This window comes from Centroberyx affinis, unplaced genomic scaffold (genome assembly GCF_046629955.1).
Source record: "Centroberyx affinis isolate AG114_WGS23_722 - 3 ecotype Tasmania unplaced genomic scaffold, CSIRO-AGI_Caff_v1 ptg002940l_1, whole genome shotgun sequence".
Lineage (NCBI taxonomy): Eukaryota > Metazoa > Chordata > Actinopteri > Beryciformes > Berycidae > Centroberyx > Centroberyx affinis.
In genome coordinates, this window is record NW_027281057.1 from 61,820 (window position 1) to 73,968 (window position 12,149).

The 12,149-nt window shown below is 44.1% G+C and overlaps 1 protein-coding gene across 5 annotated transcripts in view; it reads right to left on the reverse strand.

Moving 5' to 3' along the window:
- Positions 1-12,149, reverse strand: part of pbx4 (pre-B-cell leukemia transcription factor 4) — a 28,310-nt gene that overhangs the window by 5,601 nt on the left and 10,560 nt on the right. For 4 of the 5 annotated variants that reach the window (XM_071536786.1, XM_071536783.1, XM_071536785.1 and 1 more), the window contains 4 exons: positions 3,716-3,960; positions 2,724-2,914; positions 2,450-2,585; positions 1,833-1,989 (listed from right to left, as the gene is read on the reverse strand). In XM_071536786.1, the coding sequence (XP_071392887.1) occupies positions 1,833-1,989; positions 2,450-2,585; positions 2,724-2,914; positions 3,716-3,960 (729 nt within the window). Of the gene's footprint in view, positions 1-276; positions 280-1,832; positions 1,990-2,449; positions 2,586-2,723; positions 2,915-3,715; positions 3,961-12,149 lie in introns of all 5 variants that reach the window. The other variant, XM_071536784.1, reaches the window with a different exon arrangement.

The window sequence follows — 12,149 nt, forward strand, 5'->3', positions numbered from 1 at the left end:
TTAAGTGTCACATTAGTTCAATTTGTGTGGCAGGGCTGCCCCTCTGTTATTATTTGGATTATGTTTTCGGCTTTTGAGAAAGGATAGGACTGAATATGAAAGGCAAACGTCAGTTGGTGGTGTTCCTCCGTCATCATGGGCTACAATCCTGCTTGGGGGTGGGGGGTAAGGTGGATGGGTGGTGGGGCTGACAGGAGTGGAGGACATGAGGATTTTCAGCTTGTGGAAGTATAAGCAGGGAACTGACTGAATCAAAACAACTGAATGATCACCTACCTGCTCCTGTCTGCTTCCTCAGCAAATTGAGGTTACTATATTATTGTTGTGTCTGTGTGTGTGTGTGTGTGTGTGGGTGTGTGTGTGTGTTGAGCGAGTGATTGTGTAAAATTTGGACAATGTGCTACATACAGACAGTGAACAAGGTGGCTCACGCGATAGCAAATAAAAAGAAAAAAACAATGGGGATGATTGGAGAATGAAATCAAGAGAGAGAGATGTACAGAAAAGAGCTTCAGACCAAATACATCGGCCTCAAGCAGACATCAGGCTAGTCCTTCCAACTGATATCCAAGAATATCAGAACAGTTCAAGTGACATTCAAGTGTTTTGAAAATATGTTAGAAAAGAACCTGACAGACAAAACACACAAAAGACAGCACAAGTTGATCGTAAAGCTTGGCTGACAGACAAGCAGACTTAGGATGCCCACAATGCACAATATTCAGCCATCTTTGAGCCACAGCAGCAGTCTGGTCTTAACCAAACGGTCTAACAGAACCGAAAACATAGTCAGTAATGAGGATGTTGTTTTTGTTCTGATTGAGGCAACCCCTGTTTTCAATTCATCCATTGCAGTCAATGTTCATGGATTAAGTGGACCGGGCAACAACTGCAACTATTTAACATTAAAATTATTTAGCAAGTATTTACTCATAAGTCTGAGGTTTTGAGAGAATATGATTGGGCAACATCATAAAATCAAATCCTGTCTTGTTAGTGTAAGGGAGATCTAGCTAGGCAACTATCTAACTCAGATGGCAAGTAGGACAAAAACCCCTACATAGTGGACAATTTGTTTCATGTTTTTCTGAAGTCGCAAGTTTGATTACTTGTTAAGAGTAACAGCTTAACAGGCCTTGGGCAACCAATTAAGCAATACTGTCTGCCGTTAGAGGCCAACATAAGGTATCATGTGGTTGGAAATTTTGAGCACCAGAACTACAGTGTGGAGGAACTGAGAGCTGAAACTTGTGGCTGACCTAAGGAACACATACTGTGCAGCCAGAAATCAAGGAAACGGATCAACAAAGTGCTGCCGGGCAGGGGGGAAACTTATGGAATTATGAAATCAGCACATCATTGCATTTTGTATTGCAAAAGTGAGAGCAAGACAAAGAAACAAATATTCTTAGAGGTGATTCAGCCAAGTTAAGCCAACACTGGAGCTAGCTTGCTACAGTTGCAGATGAGCTAAAATTATAGCAATAAAGAAAGCATTAGCTGGCATTATATATGTCTTTCAGTTTCAGTTTATATACTGAATTATTATTACTATAGCCTGCTCTTTTTCATATGTCAGCCAATGCAGACTTCCTTTTGCCAATCATTTAATGCAACATAAAACAGGATAATTTAACATGGCTTTGAACACAAAGTGTGCCAGCTGGCTGTGAGACCGCATTTCTTGTGCAGTGTGGGGTTGCCTTGGGACATTCCCACCCCCCGTCATAAGTGTGTGTTTCAGTGTTTGAACTAAAGTGTGTGTAGAGGAACTGAAGCCTGGTGATGAAAGGGGGGTTGTCTAGATGAGAGACTGATGGAACATGTGGTACCTGAGTTGGGTGTCGCTGGAGAGTTAGCCTGGCTAGCCTGCGCCGACACATTGGCAGCATCCACCGCTGTTTTAACTGCGTAGAGGTTCGCTTCCTCCTGGAACTTACCAATGTTCTTCTTGTAGCGTATTCTCTTGTTGCCGAACCAATTAGAGACCTGAGGGACAGATGGATGTTAGATATTCTAACGCAGTGTTTCTCTTAAATACATTTAGCTGCGGAAGCTCCTCACAGCTGGAAAATTGCCCCCACAGCTAGAAAAAAGTCAATATAAAGGAAAATTCATCATCCGTCCTTATTGCTCCGCTTACCCCACCAAAAAAACAATTACAGCACAAATGTCCACGTATAATGATATAAATATCCAAATAAGAGCCATTTTTAAACTGCAACATGCACTGGAACTGACATGGGCTCAGGAGCGATCCTGGGTCTCACAGTTAAAATTTAGCCGACATCCACAAAAATATTCTACAGAAAACACTGTAATTCTAGCAGAGAACAATTTCACATAGTGCTTCAACTACACAGTCAGCAAGATTGTGTGCTGTTATTCAGTTTTTGCAGAGAGGAGTATCTAGGGGGAACAGGGTAGTAGCAGTGGCAGCGCAATTCACCTGAGACACGGTGATCCCACACTTTTTGGCCAGCTCCTCCTTGGCCTCCTCACTTGGGTAAGGATTAGACAGGTGGGAGTAGAAATACTCGTTCAGCACCTCTGTTGCTTGCTTGTTGAAATTACGCCTCTTGCGTCTGACACAGAGAGATAAGAGACAATGACCAACATGCTTGGCATTCTCATATTTAACATAGTCACCTCGACATGCTCAAAAGCATGATAAACAGGCATCTAACACACACAGACAGCCAGACACACACACACAAACAGACCTGGCGTCAAGGAAGCGAGAGCGCAGGATCATGACAGCCTCGCAGGTGCTCTGTTTGAGCTGCATCTGGATGGAGCTGAACTTGCGGTGGATGATGGCCACCATGCGCTCAATCTCCTTGGGAGAGATGGGCCGTGTGCGCGACTGCTCTCTCAGCAGGTTCATTACATGGTTGGTGAACTCGCTGCATGCCTGGAGCAAGGAGAGATAAAGAGTTTGACTCCACTGGGGAAAGACAAAATAAGTACAGATTCTTGTCCAGTCCCATGGCGCATTTAAGCCGATGACACGTGGGCCTAATTAATGATCAGTTCATTTGATTGTGATTTCAGCTCTCTGGCTCCCCTGATGATCAGCTGCCTTAATCTCCTCCATGGAGAATATAATAATCTTAGGCTTCTTGGTTTGCTAGTTAAAGTTAGCAACTGAAACATAAAACAAAGCCGATAGTGGTTCTAAACCCTGTACCAACAAGTCTCAAGAGCAGCGACAGGCAATCCTGTGCCAGGGAGGGCCGAGAGTCTGCAGGTTTTCATTCCAGCCATAGACTACACTGGCTGATTTCACTGTTCAGTTCCTCCTCTCTGGTTAAAGGTGTGCAAATCGGTGAAATCAGCTGGTGTAGTGTTTAGTTGGAATGAAAACCTGCAGACTCTCCGTCCTTCATGGCACATGGTTGTCTCTCCCTACTCAAGAGTGTGCAGATTTTCATTCAGAACACTACAGCAGCTGATTTCACTAATTAAAGCACCTCCAACCAGAGAGGAGGAACTAATCAGAGCTGCGGTAGTGCTTGGTTGGAATCAAAACCTACATACTCTTGGGTTTAAGTTTCACAGTATACAACTTTTACTTCCTTTTAATATTGCTCAGTACAGCACAGACTTTTGATAGCACCCAGGTACAGAGGAATGAAGTGACTAACCCTGACTGACCTGAATTTGGCTTATTATATCACTTATATATTTGTAGATATCAGCATTCAGCCCCAACCTGCTCGTATTTCTCCAGCTCAGAGTGGTATATCTGGCGGATCTGGGCGAGCTTGGCTCTGTAGTCTGAGTGTTCGATGCTGCCGTCATTGGGTGAGCCCCCTGCTGCTGCTGCAGCTGCAGCCGCGGCAGCTGATCCCCCGCCCTTCTCTGGTCCCGACACACCCTCGGCTAGCAGCATGTTGTCCAATCGCATGATCTGGGGGTCTGGGGGGTCCTCCTCCTGCACACCTCGGATACTCAGCACTGGAGAGGAGAAGAGAGAAAGCAATGAAGTCAGGCAGGCAAGGTATAGTGTTTATCTGTACTAGAGAAAGCTCTATTCCATGTTTAAAACCACCCAAGAATAATGTTTGTTTTAGCCAGAAAACCTATCTAGGTCTAAGTTGAAAACTTGTTGGTTAAAAAGTTGAAAGAACCCTCGCCGAGCTAGACCTTGAAAAATGACAGACCACACATTTTCCCCTCAGTCAAAGAGAAGGCTAATACTGTGGGTTCTAGCAGTGTATGGGAGGACGCTTTATCAATGCTAAAATTCAAAGAGAAGTGCAGCGCTGTCAAAACCCAGTCAAGATTCTCCCCTGAGTCATTGCTCCGAGAGCCTGGCTGAATTCTTAATGAGCCTGCATCTCCTCCAGGCCGCCAGCAGAGGGCAGTGTGGCCCCTCGGTGGCAGGCTGCCAGAGAGAAGGGGGCATGAGGCATGGGACCAGTAATGGGAGTGCATGTGCTGTCACTATGAGCCCCACTGGCCATAAGTATAGCTATCAGTCGCTGCTCTCCACCACTGTATTAAACCAGGACCTCTGTCAGCCTGCAGCCATGCTCTCATCTCTCTCTCTTTCTCTCACACATACACACACTCCCTTGCAAAGAAACCACTCTCTTACCGAAAAGTTTCAAGTGCAGAAAACTGTCTTTTCTGCAGACCTTTAAGTGTTTAAACTCTGTTTGGCTTAATTTCCCCTTTCTCCTTTTCTATCATTCAACTTCAGAAGGTAAGAGACGTATCTTGGCATCATAGGTCAGTGGCATGGATGCATTCTTTTATGCTTCATTTGTGCTATAAACATGTTAATACTGAGATGTATAAAAACCTGAGACACTATATAGTTAACACAGTGCCATTACATCAAAATTAAAGATAAGAGTAGAGGAAAAATCTACCTCCAGTATTAGCCGTCCTGGGAATCTGTATTCACCAAGCATTTTGCCTTTATTACTTTTATACACCAAGCTTTATTTTTACTGATGAGTGGAAAGAGGCACTAGACACATGACTATTGGCAAAGAAGAAAAATAATATTATTAAGGTTACATCGGCAGCCTTTAATAGCTAAATGAGTACATCTGGAGTATATTTGCAATATAAAAGTGAGGGAGTTGGTGGTTGGACTGTTTGTAAACTCATTTGGAAGTATGTAGGCTAAAAAAGTAAAAATGTGTTATGGATGTAAATATTGTTTTAGAGGATTCAACACAAACCATATGTTTTGGTCTGTATTCAAGTTCAAGAACAGTGGACTAAAACAACAAACGTAAAAGCCAATTTAAAGGATTTTGAAGGAGACAGATGCTGACAATATGGATGACAAGATTAATCCCAATGGAAACTGGGTGGCATTAGGTGCTTGTCCTCTTTAAGGATTAGCCTATGCTAGTTAGTCAAAGCTCATCATCAAAAGGTAAGGGGGTGCACTTAAATTGCTCATTTAAGAGCTTCTCTTGTTAACACAACATTAACAATCTTATGAGTCTTTACGCTGGTGACAGAGGTTCACCATAAAAGACAAGATCACGTTGAAAACAACTTGGCAGCCGCGGTGAAGACAGAATTCATAAGTGTTTGCTGTACTGTAAAGCTTACAGATGTGAAAGAAATGAGAGAAAAAACAATGTGGCGTAAAGTTTACAACTGCCGTGGCGCAGTAGATGAGTTTTCTTCCTTTTCGAAAACTTCATCACCATTTCATAAAACGGGTCTGTTCCACCATTTAAGGCCTCTCTTGTAACAATGCCTCTAACTTTCCCTCTTTTTCCAGCGAGTCCCCTATCCAGTTCCAAGTTTTTCTTTCCTCCCCTCGCCGTTGATTTTTTTTCTTGTTCCTTCTTGCCTGGTTCTTTCCCTCTACTTAGGTCTTCTCTCTCTCCAAGGCACATTCCTTTTCTGCTGCTCCCCCATCTCAGGGCTCAGGAATGCAGCAGACCCAGCCGACTGAACTAATGACCCCGATTCGCCCATCCCTCTCCCTACTCTTTCTCTTCAGTCACTCACAAAACACCTCTTTACTACTTAGGTAGATAACCTATAGCTTATTCACTGATCAAGTATCAGAACATATTTGTTTTGTACCTGTTGAATCTGCATGGTTAGCTATATGATTTCCCTGTGCTCTGATGGGATTGGGACATTGTGTGTGTGTGGAGACATTTAGTCTGGGCCGTCCTGAGGCAGCAGTGCAGCTAGAGTAGTTTGCGTTAAGAGGAAAAGACCATTTTCAGTGTTTAATTCACAGAGGAGTACAACTGACCTGCAGTGAAGAGGGCAACTGTGGCTCTTGAGGCTTCTCACCTCTCCCCCCTCTCTTTTGGCCCCACTCCTCATTATGGCCCCCAGCTGTAGCCTAACGCCCCTACATTCCCCTAATTACTCCAATTAAGCTGTGATTACCCACAACTGCACTCAAGCACAGTCTAGTGGCCTAGTGGGGGCTATGGTGGCTGTTAAGATGAGTTAAGATGCTGCACAAAAAAGGGAACATATGACATGGAAAAGGGTAAAGGGAGTCTGAATTCTTCCACTCACAAAGCAACCACAAGCCACAAAAAATAATGAACCTACAGGTCTGAGCGCTGGCTGGCTGGCTGTTTCGCTCCAAAATCTAACCAGTGTTTTCCTTTTGATCAACTGGTTCTTGACAACGCCGCTGGGCTGCTTCAATTACTGAAGGACTAAAACTCGGAATGCTCTAAATAATGATTTGGAAATTTTCTTTACGCCAGTAGGGAGACAGTGTAAAGGCCCGCAAACTGCATCCACAGCTCTTAGAAACCACACCATTATGCACACGTTACCACCCTAGCTGGGCTGTGTGGCATTGAGAGACGGAGCAAGCAACCCATACTATGAAATATTCAGGGTATCCAGCTGGGCTTCCACTGCATACATAATCATTCTCATTTCTGCACAGCCAGTATGGAAACGGTGTGCTGTGCAGACACAATACACAATGTATGAAGTGGTGCAGGTAAGGGTGAACAACCTAACCAACAGTATAGTGCTGTACATTAACTGTAATGTCTTCCACACATAGGGAGAGATAAGACTTAAACGCAGTCAGTATATCATTGCTCAGCTCACAGCACATGCTTTATCCTTGTCTGTCTTTTCCCTCGCTAGCATCCCCTTTTTCACTCTGCCCCCCACCCCCCCCCTCTCCACCCCCCAATCCCCTCCCCCCTCTCCCTTTCGGCGCACCCCCACCCACCTCCCCCAGTGCCCCCCTCTCTCCCTCTGTTCTCCATTTCAGTCGAGTTCTCCATGTGAGCCGCAATCCCTCATGCTGTCAGCCCCCCCTCTCCCTCTCTCTGTAGACAGACAGGATTAGCATTTTAATTGCATCAGCTCCCTTGGGTATTCTCAGCCTTTCACTGGGAGAGAGCAAGGGAGCGGGAGAGAGAGAGAGAGAGAGAGAGAGAGATAGAGAAGGAAAAAAGAAAAAAGGTAAGGAGAGAGAGAGAGAGGGTAGAAGGAGAACCAAGGAGAATTGAAAAAAGGAGTCACAGGAGAAGATATGTGTGCGCGAGAGGGAGAGAGACAGAGAGGGAAAGAGAGAGAGAGAGAGGGGCTACAGAAATATACAGAATTCAGAGTACAGACGTGCCAGAGAGCGAACGAGCGAGAAAGAGAGAAAAGATAGGACTGTGAAAACATCAGTTTTTCCTTTCATTACAGGCAGAGAATTCAGATAAAGAGAATGGGTCAGAGAGTGATGGTTTTCACAATGAAAATATGCTACATAAATATGCAAATTTACCTCACAAAAACTCTGTGAAAACAAATCTCAACTGCAGCACTAAAGGATATGAAAGGTAAACCCGTGTAGATACTGGACTTAAATTCATAGCCGGATATAAACTAGGGTCTGGGCAATACAACTGCAGCTAGTGAAAAGGAGAACTGGGGACAATACATAATACATAAAACTACAGCTGCACTTTTTTAACATGGTGATTTTCACTCTTCACAGCAAATAAAAAGTCTTCAGATGTACACAAGAGAAGAATAGACTTGTTCCTGAACTGTGGAGGACTGAGGCTATTGAACCCACAGCTTGAATTTAGATTCCAGGCTCCAAGCAATACAGTTGTAGACTATGAAACTTTTTTTTTTTTAGACAGACAAGGATGGCAGTTGGAGTGGAAGTTTGACTATACGCCCAAACCTGATTGGGCCTGATCCGATGTTTTCATAATTCCCCTGGGTTTGGGCAGGTTGGCTTCCAAATGTGCAGGTAAACAGTGATGAGTGGCGTTAGAGAAGAGGCAGCAGCTTGGTCAGAGTCCTCTTGACCTTAAAAGCCATCCAGCGAAATACAAACTTCTCCTTCATTATGTCCAGTTGGTGCAAGTGCATAATCACATCTGCTCCTAGCACGAGTAGTGGACTACAACAACGAATAGGAGACTAACTCTAATAGCAGTCTCCCAACAATATGATGTGTTGTTACAGTTAACAATTATGGTCAAGTTTTACAAAGAAAAAAAGTTGCTGCATGCTTGTTAAGGTATTCTTATTTACCATGCCATCTCTGGAGAACATGTGTTACTGGCAAAAAAATTGGGCTTGGGTGCAAAAAAACAATGTGGCCTTGGGCTAGTTTCGAGCCTGACCCATTAACGCTCAAGAACCAGCATAAATAAATGAAACATGGTCCTGACGGGCTTTTTGCCAAATGGACATTGGGCAAGATGTTTATGTACTGCAAATTCAGCATAAGAATTGTGTACCCCATTCTACTACAAGGGTGTTTTATTGTAGAGTACAGTCAACTTAATGAGCCCAATCCATATGTCCATTGCTTCTTTAAGCAGCTCACGCTAATCAGCATCTGTCTGGCTAGTTCACCAAAGTCCTGTTGCATGCAGCCCCCCCACCCCCCCTACCCCAACAACACACACACACACACACACACACACAAAGGAGTGGTAAGCACTCAGAGTAAACAGTGTGTTCTGATTAAGGTGTGAATTGGAGAACTCACACCTTGGTCAAACACAACACTTCAGACCAACACTTCATTAATCAGCCCCTTAATTAACTAAAGAGAGAGGGACTTGGACACCAGAGCGATGACTACGGTGTACCCCCCCCTTGAATGATCACACCCTCACACTCACTCTCTTTGCATACACACACATAATGAGAGAGATGGTGGCAAAGAAAATAGGTTATTGTATATTACAGCACACTCACAACACACTACAGTACATTTCTGTTTTGTCAGTTCATCCACACCCCTAAAACTCTAGGAGTCTCCTGTTAATACCTAAAAAAAAAAAATTACGATCTCTTTTTATTAAGGTGCATAGTTTCTGCCAGTTATCAGTTATATTCTCTGTAACAGCTTTTATAATAGTTACAACTAAGATTAAAACTCTGGGTGAAAAAAAATGAATCAACAAATAAAGTAAAACTTAAGTATGAAAATAGAGACTGCACTAAACTGAAACTATAATCTCTACTCCCAAAATTAACTGAAGTTATAACGTGCTCAATAAAAATGGGGTCAATATATAACTAGTCAGAAACAAATGATGACCCACCTTTATGATCAGTAAATTGATGCATATGTGACTATGATTATCACAGGCTGATTCCTTAACTTAGTTTTGTCCATGTCATTTTTAACACTAGACTCATCAAATTGCTATTTTGGACGGATTCTATGAAGGTATCCATTTGTGTTCCTTACATTATTCACGTATACTTGACCAGAAATATACTTAAACTGAAACAAATATCTTTTCAAAAGTAGAAATTGAAGTTAAAGTATAAAACACCATCTGTGAACCAAGTGACTCTAATCAAACTGAAACTGAAAATAAAAACACAAAAAATGAAAACTAACGTGAATCCCATAACTATAATATCTCTGAGAGACGCCCACGTTCTCAGGGCAATTTAAAATCTTTTTCTAGATCCTAGTTTAGTGTGAAAATGACACGAGGGCTGAGACAAAAAAGTGTTACAGAGAATATCATGCATAGTAGAATCCCTGTGGTCGAATTTATTTAAGACAATATCCCCATGTTCAGTACAGTAGTAGACACAGAGCAAGATGGAGGCATGGAGGAAGCATGAAATGTCACAGGAGGAAGAGGAGGATGACGAAGAGGACCCAAGCAGGAGGCTTGTTATAGCACCGCTAGAATCTTCCCCCAGTCAACTCTCATCAGGCCAGCTGCCTCCTGTGCTCATTAGCACCGACTCTTAAGGAGCTCCTAAAGACTTTGTGAAAAATGAACGCTCATTTGAGAGGTCGTTAATTTGCACTGTTATGCAAATTAGGTGGCAATTAAGCGATAGATCAGAAGAGCAGTGCCCATTTATAACAAGTGAACAAGCATTATGACACAGTCAGATGGTGCCGGAGAGAGCTGAGGCTACATGGTTAGTCCGCACAAGTCCAATGTTCCAACTAAGTAAGGAATAAAATCACTCTGTGCCTATGCAGTGTGTGGCAAGTGAGGATAAGATTCTGCCAGTGGAAGTGTGGGAGAGCATCCTTAATTGGCTTAGCTAACTCATACATACATAGCAGAGCCCATGTAAAACAGACACCCTGGACACGGCTAGTGACAGGGAAGTGTTTGTTGTATGTGTGTTCACACCTTTGCGTGAGGCAGACAACTTATTCTAGATTAGCATACAGCCCTAACACATCAATCCAAGTGTCATCCATCTAGACTCACTCCCCGACAAAGAGCTCCAGGATCTTAGAAGGAGAGTGGGGTCCCCAGCATCCGCAATAACCCAAAACATACTCCTAATCCTGGGGTGGCTGGTGTACGCCCCCCTCCCCACCCGCCCTGATGTCTCCATCTCTCCCCTGCATTTATGACATGGTGTGAAATATACAAACATACTGTCTGGGACTGCGATGTGCAGTACTACAGAGGGGTGGAAGGCTCCCATCAATTGTAATTAATCCTTAATTAGTCAGGATTAGGAGCCGGGCTCCGACACTCTCCCACCCCACCACCACCAAGCTAATGCAATCCAGCTGAGGCCACATTTACATATCTTTAATTAAAGAGACGTGCGGCTTCCTTTAAAAGCAAGCCTCAAAGCAGTGTGAGAGGCAGAGACATGCTGAGAGGGAGGGCAGATGAGATGAAGAGGTAGGAGTCGGCCCTGGACACCCACAGCCTTGTGGGTGATCCTGGACCAGCACTGATGGGTCACTCAGTGTGTCCTGATTACTTGTTCCTGGTTATAAATGACAGGAACAAGTGTAGCCGGTGCAAGCCACAAGATTGCCATCCCACATAGTGCCGTCAACTATTAAAAACACCAATATCCAGCCACACTGTTCTCTCTCAAGTATTGACAGATCACGACCCAATCACAGCCCTTAGTGAATCACAGCCAAAATCATACTGCAGTGTTAAGATGAACAATTCCACAGAGCTTTTCCAATCCCAAAACCCACTCCAGACAGCCGCTTCCCTCTTCAATATACAGAGGCCCAATTCCTACAGGAATACTACCACATGGGGAAATCAGTCGGCCCACACACCATTAGGCCTAGGCTGAGGGGTTGGGGTGCTGTGCCTCCCCAGTTTGAAGGCTTGCGTTGGGGGTGGGGGTGTGTGGGGGGTGGTGGTGGTGTCTGTCAGGGCCAGGGGTCTGTGTGATATTAGCCGTCTGCCAATCTGGCTTGGGGAATGGACACCGAGTAATTACTGCTGCTCTTACTGCCTCATCAATCTCCCTCTATCACTCAGTGCACCCCCCACCCCTCCTCCCATCCGCCCCCCACCACACACACACACACTCTCTCTCTATCTTTTTTCATTCTCTTCTGCAAAGGAGCAGGGGAGAAAAACCGATTGAGTGGCAGGACACCACAAACCACAACAGAGATTCCTGCAAAAGCAATGAGATAATCCAGCTCCACTGCATACAGAGTGAGTGTAAATATGAAAGGGACACGTAAGAACTTTAATGATATGAAGCTTTGGGTGTGACTGGATAGTGGTGGACGGCTTACTCTCATTTTAGACCGTACTGGTCGTTATGTGACCCAACTGAAGCTACCAGACCTGTGTCTTCAGTCTGTCTGCCACAAATGGTAATCAAACTATTTTTATTTTCTGAAACTTCTTACTGCTCTTGGGTTAAAAGGCAGTGCAGGCTCCCCCTCGTAAAAA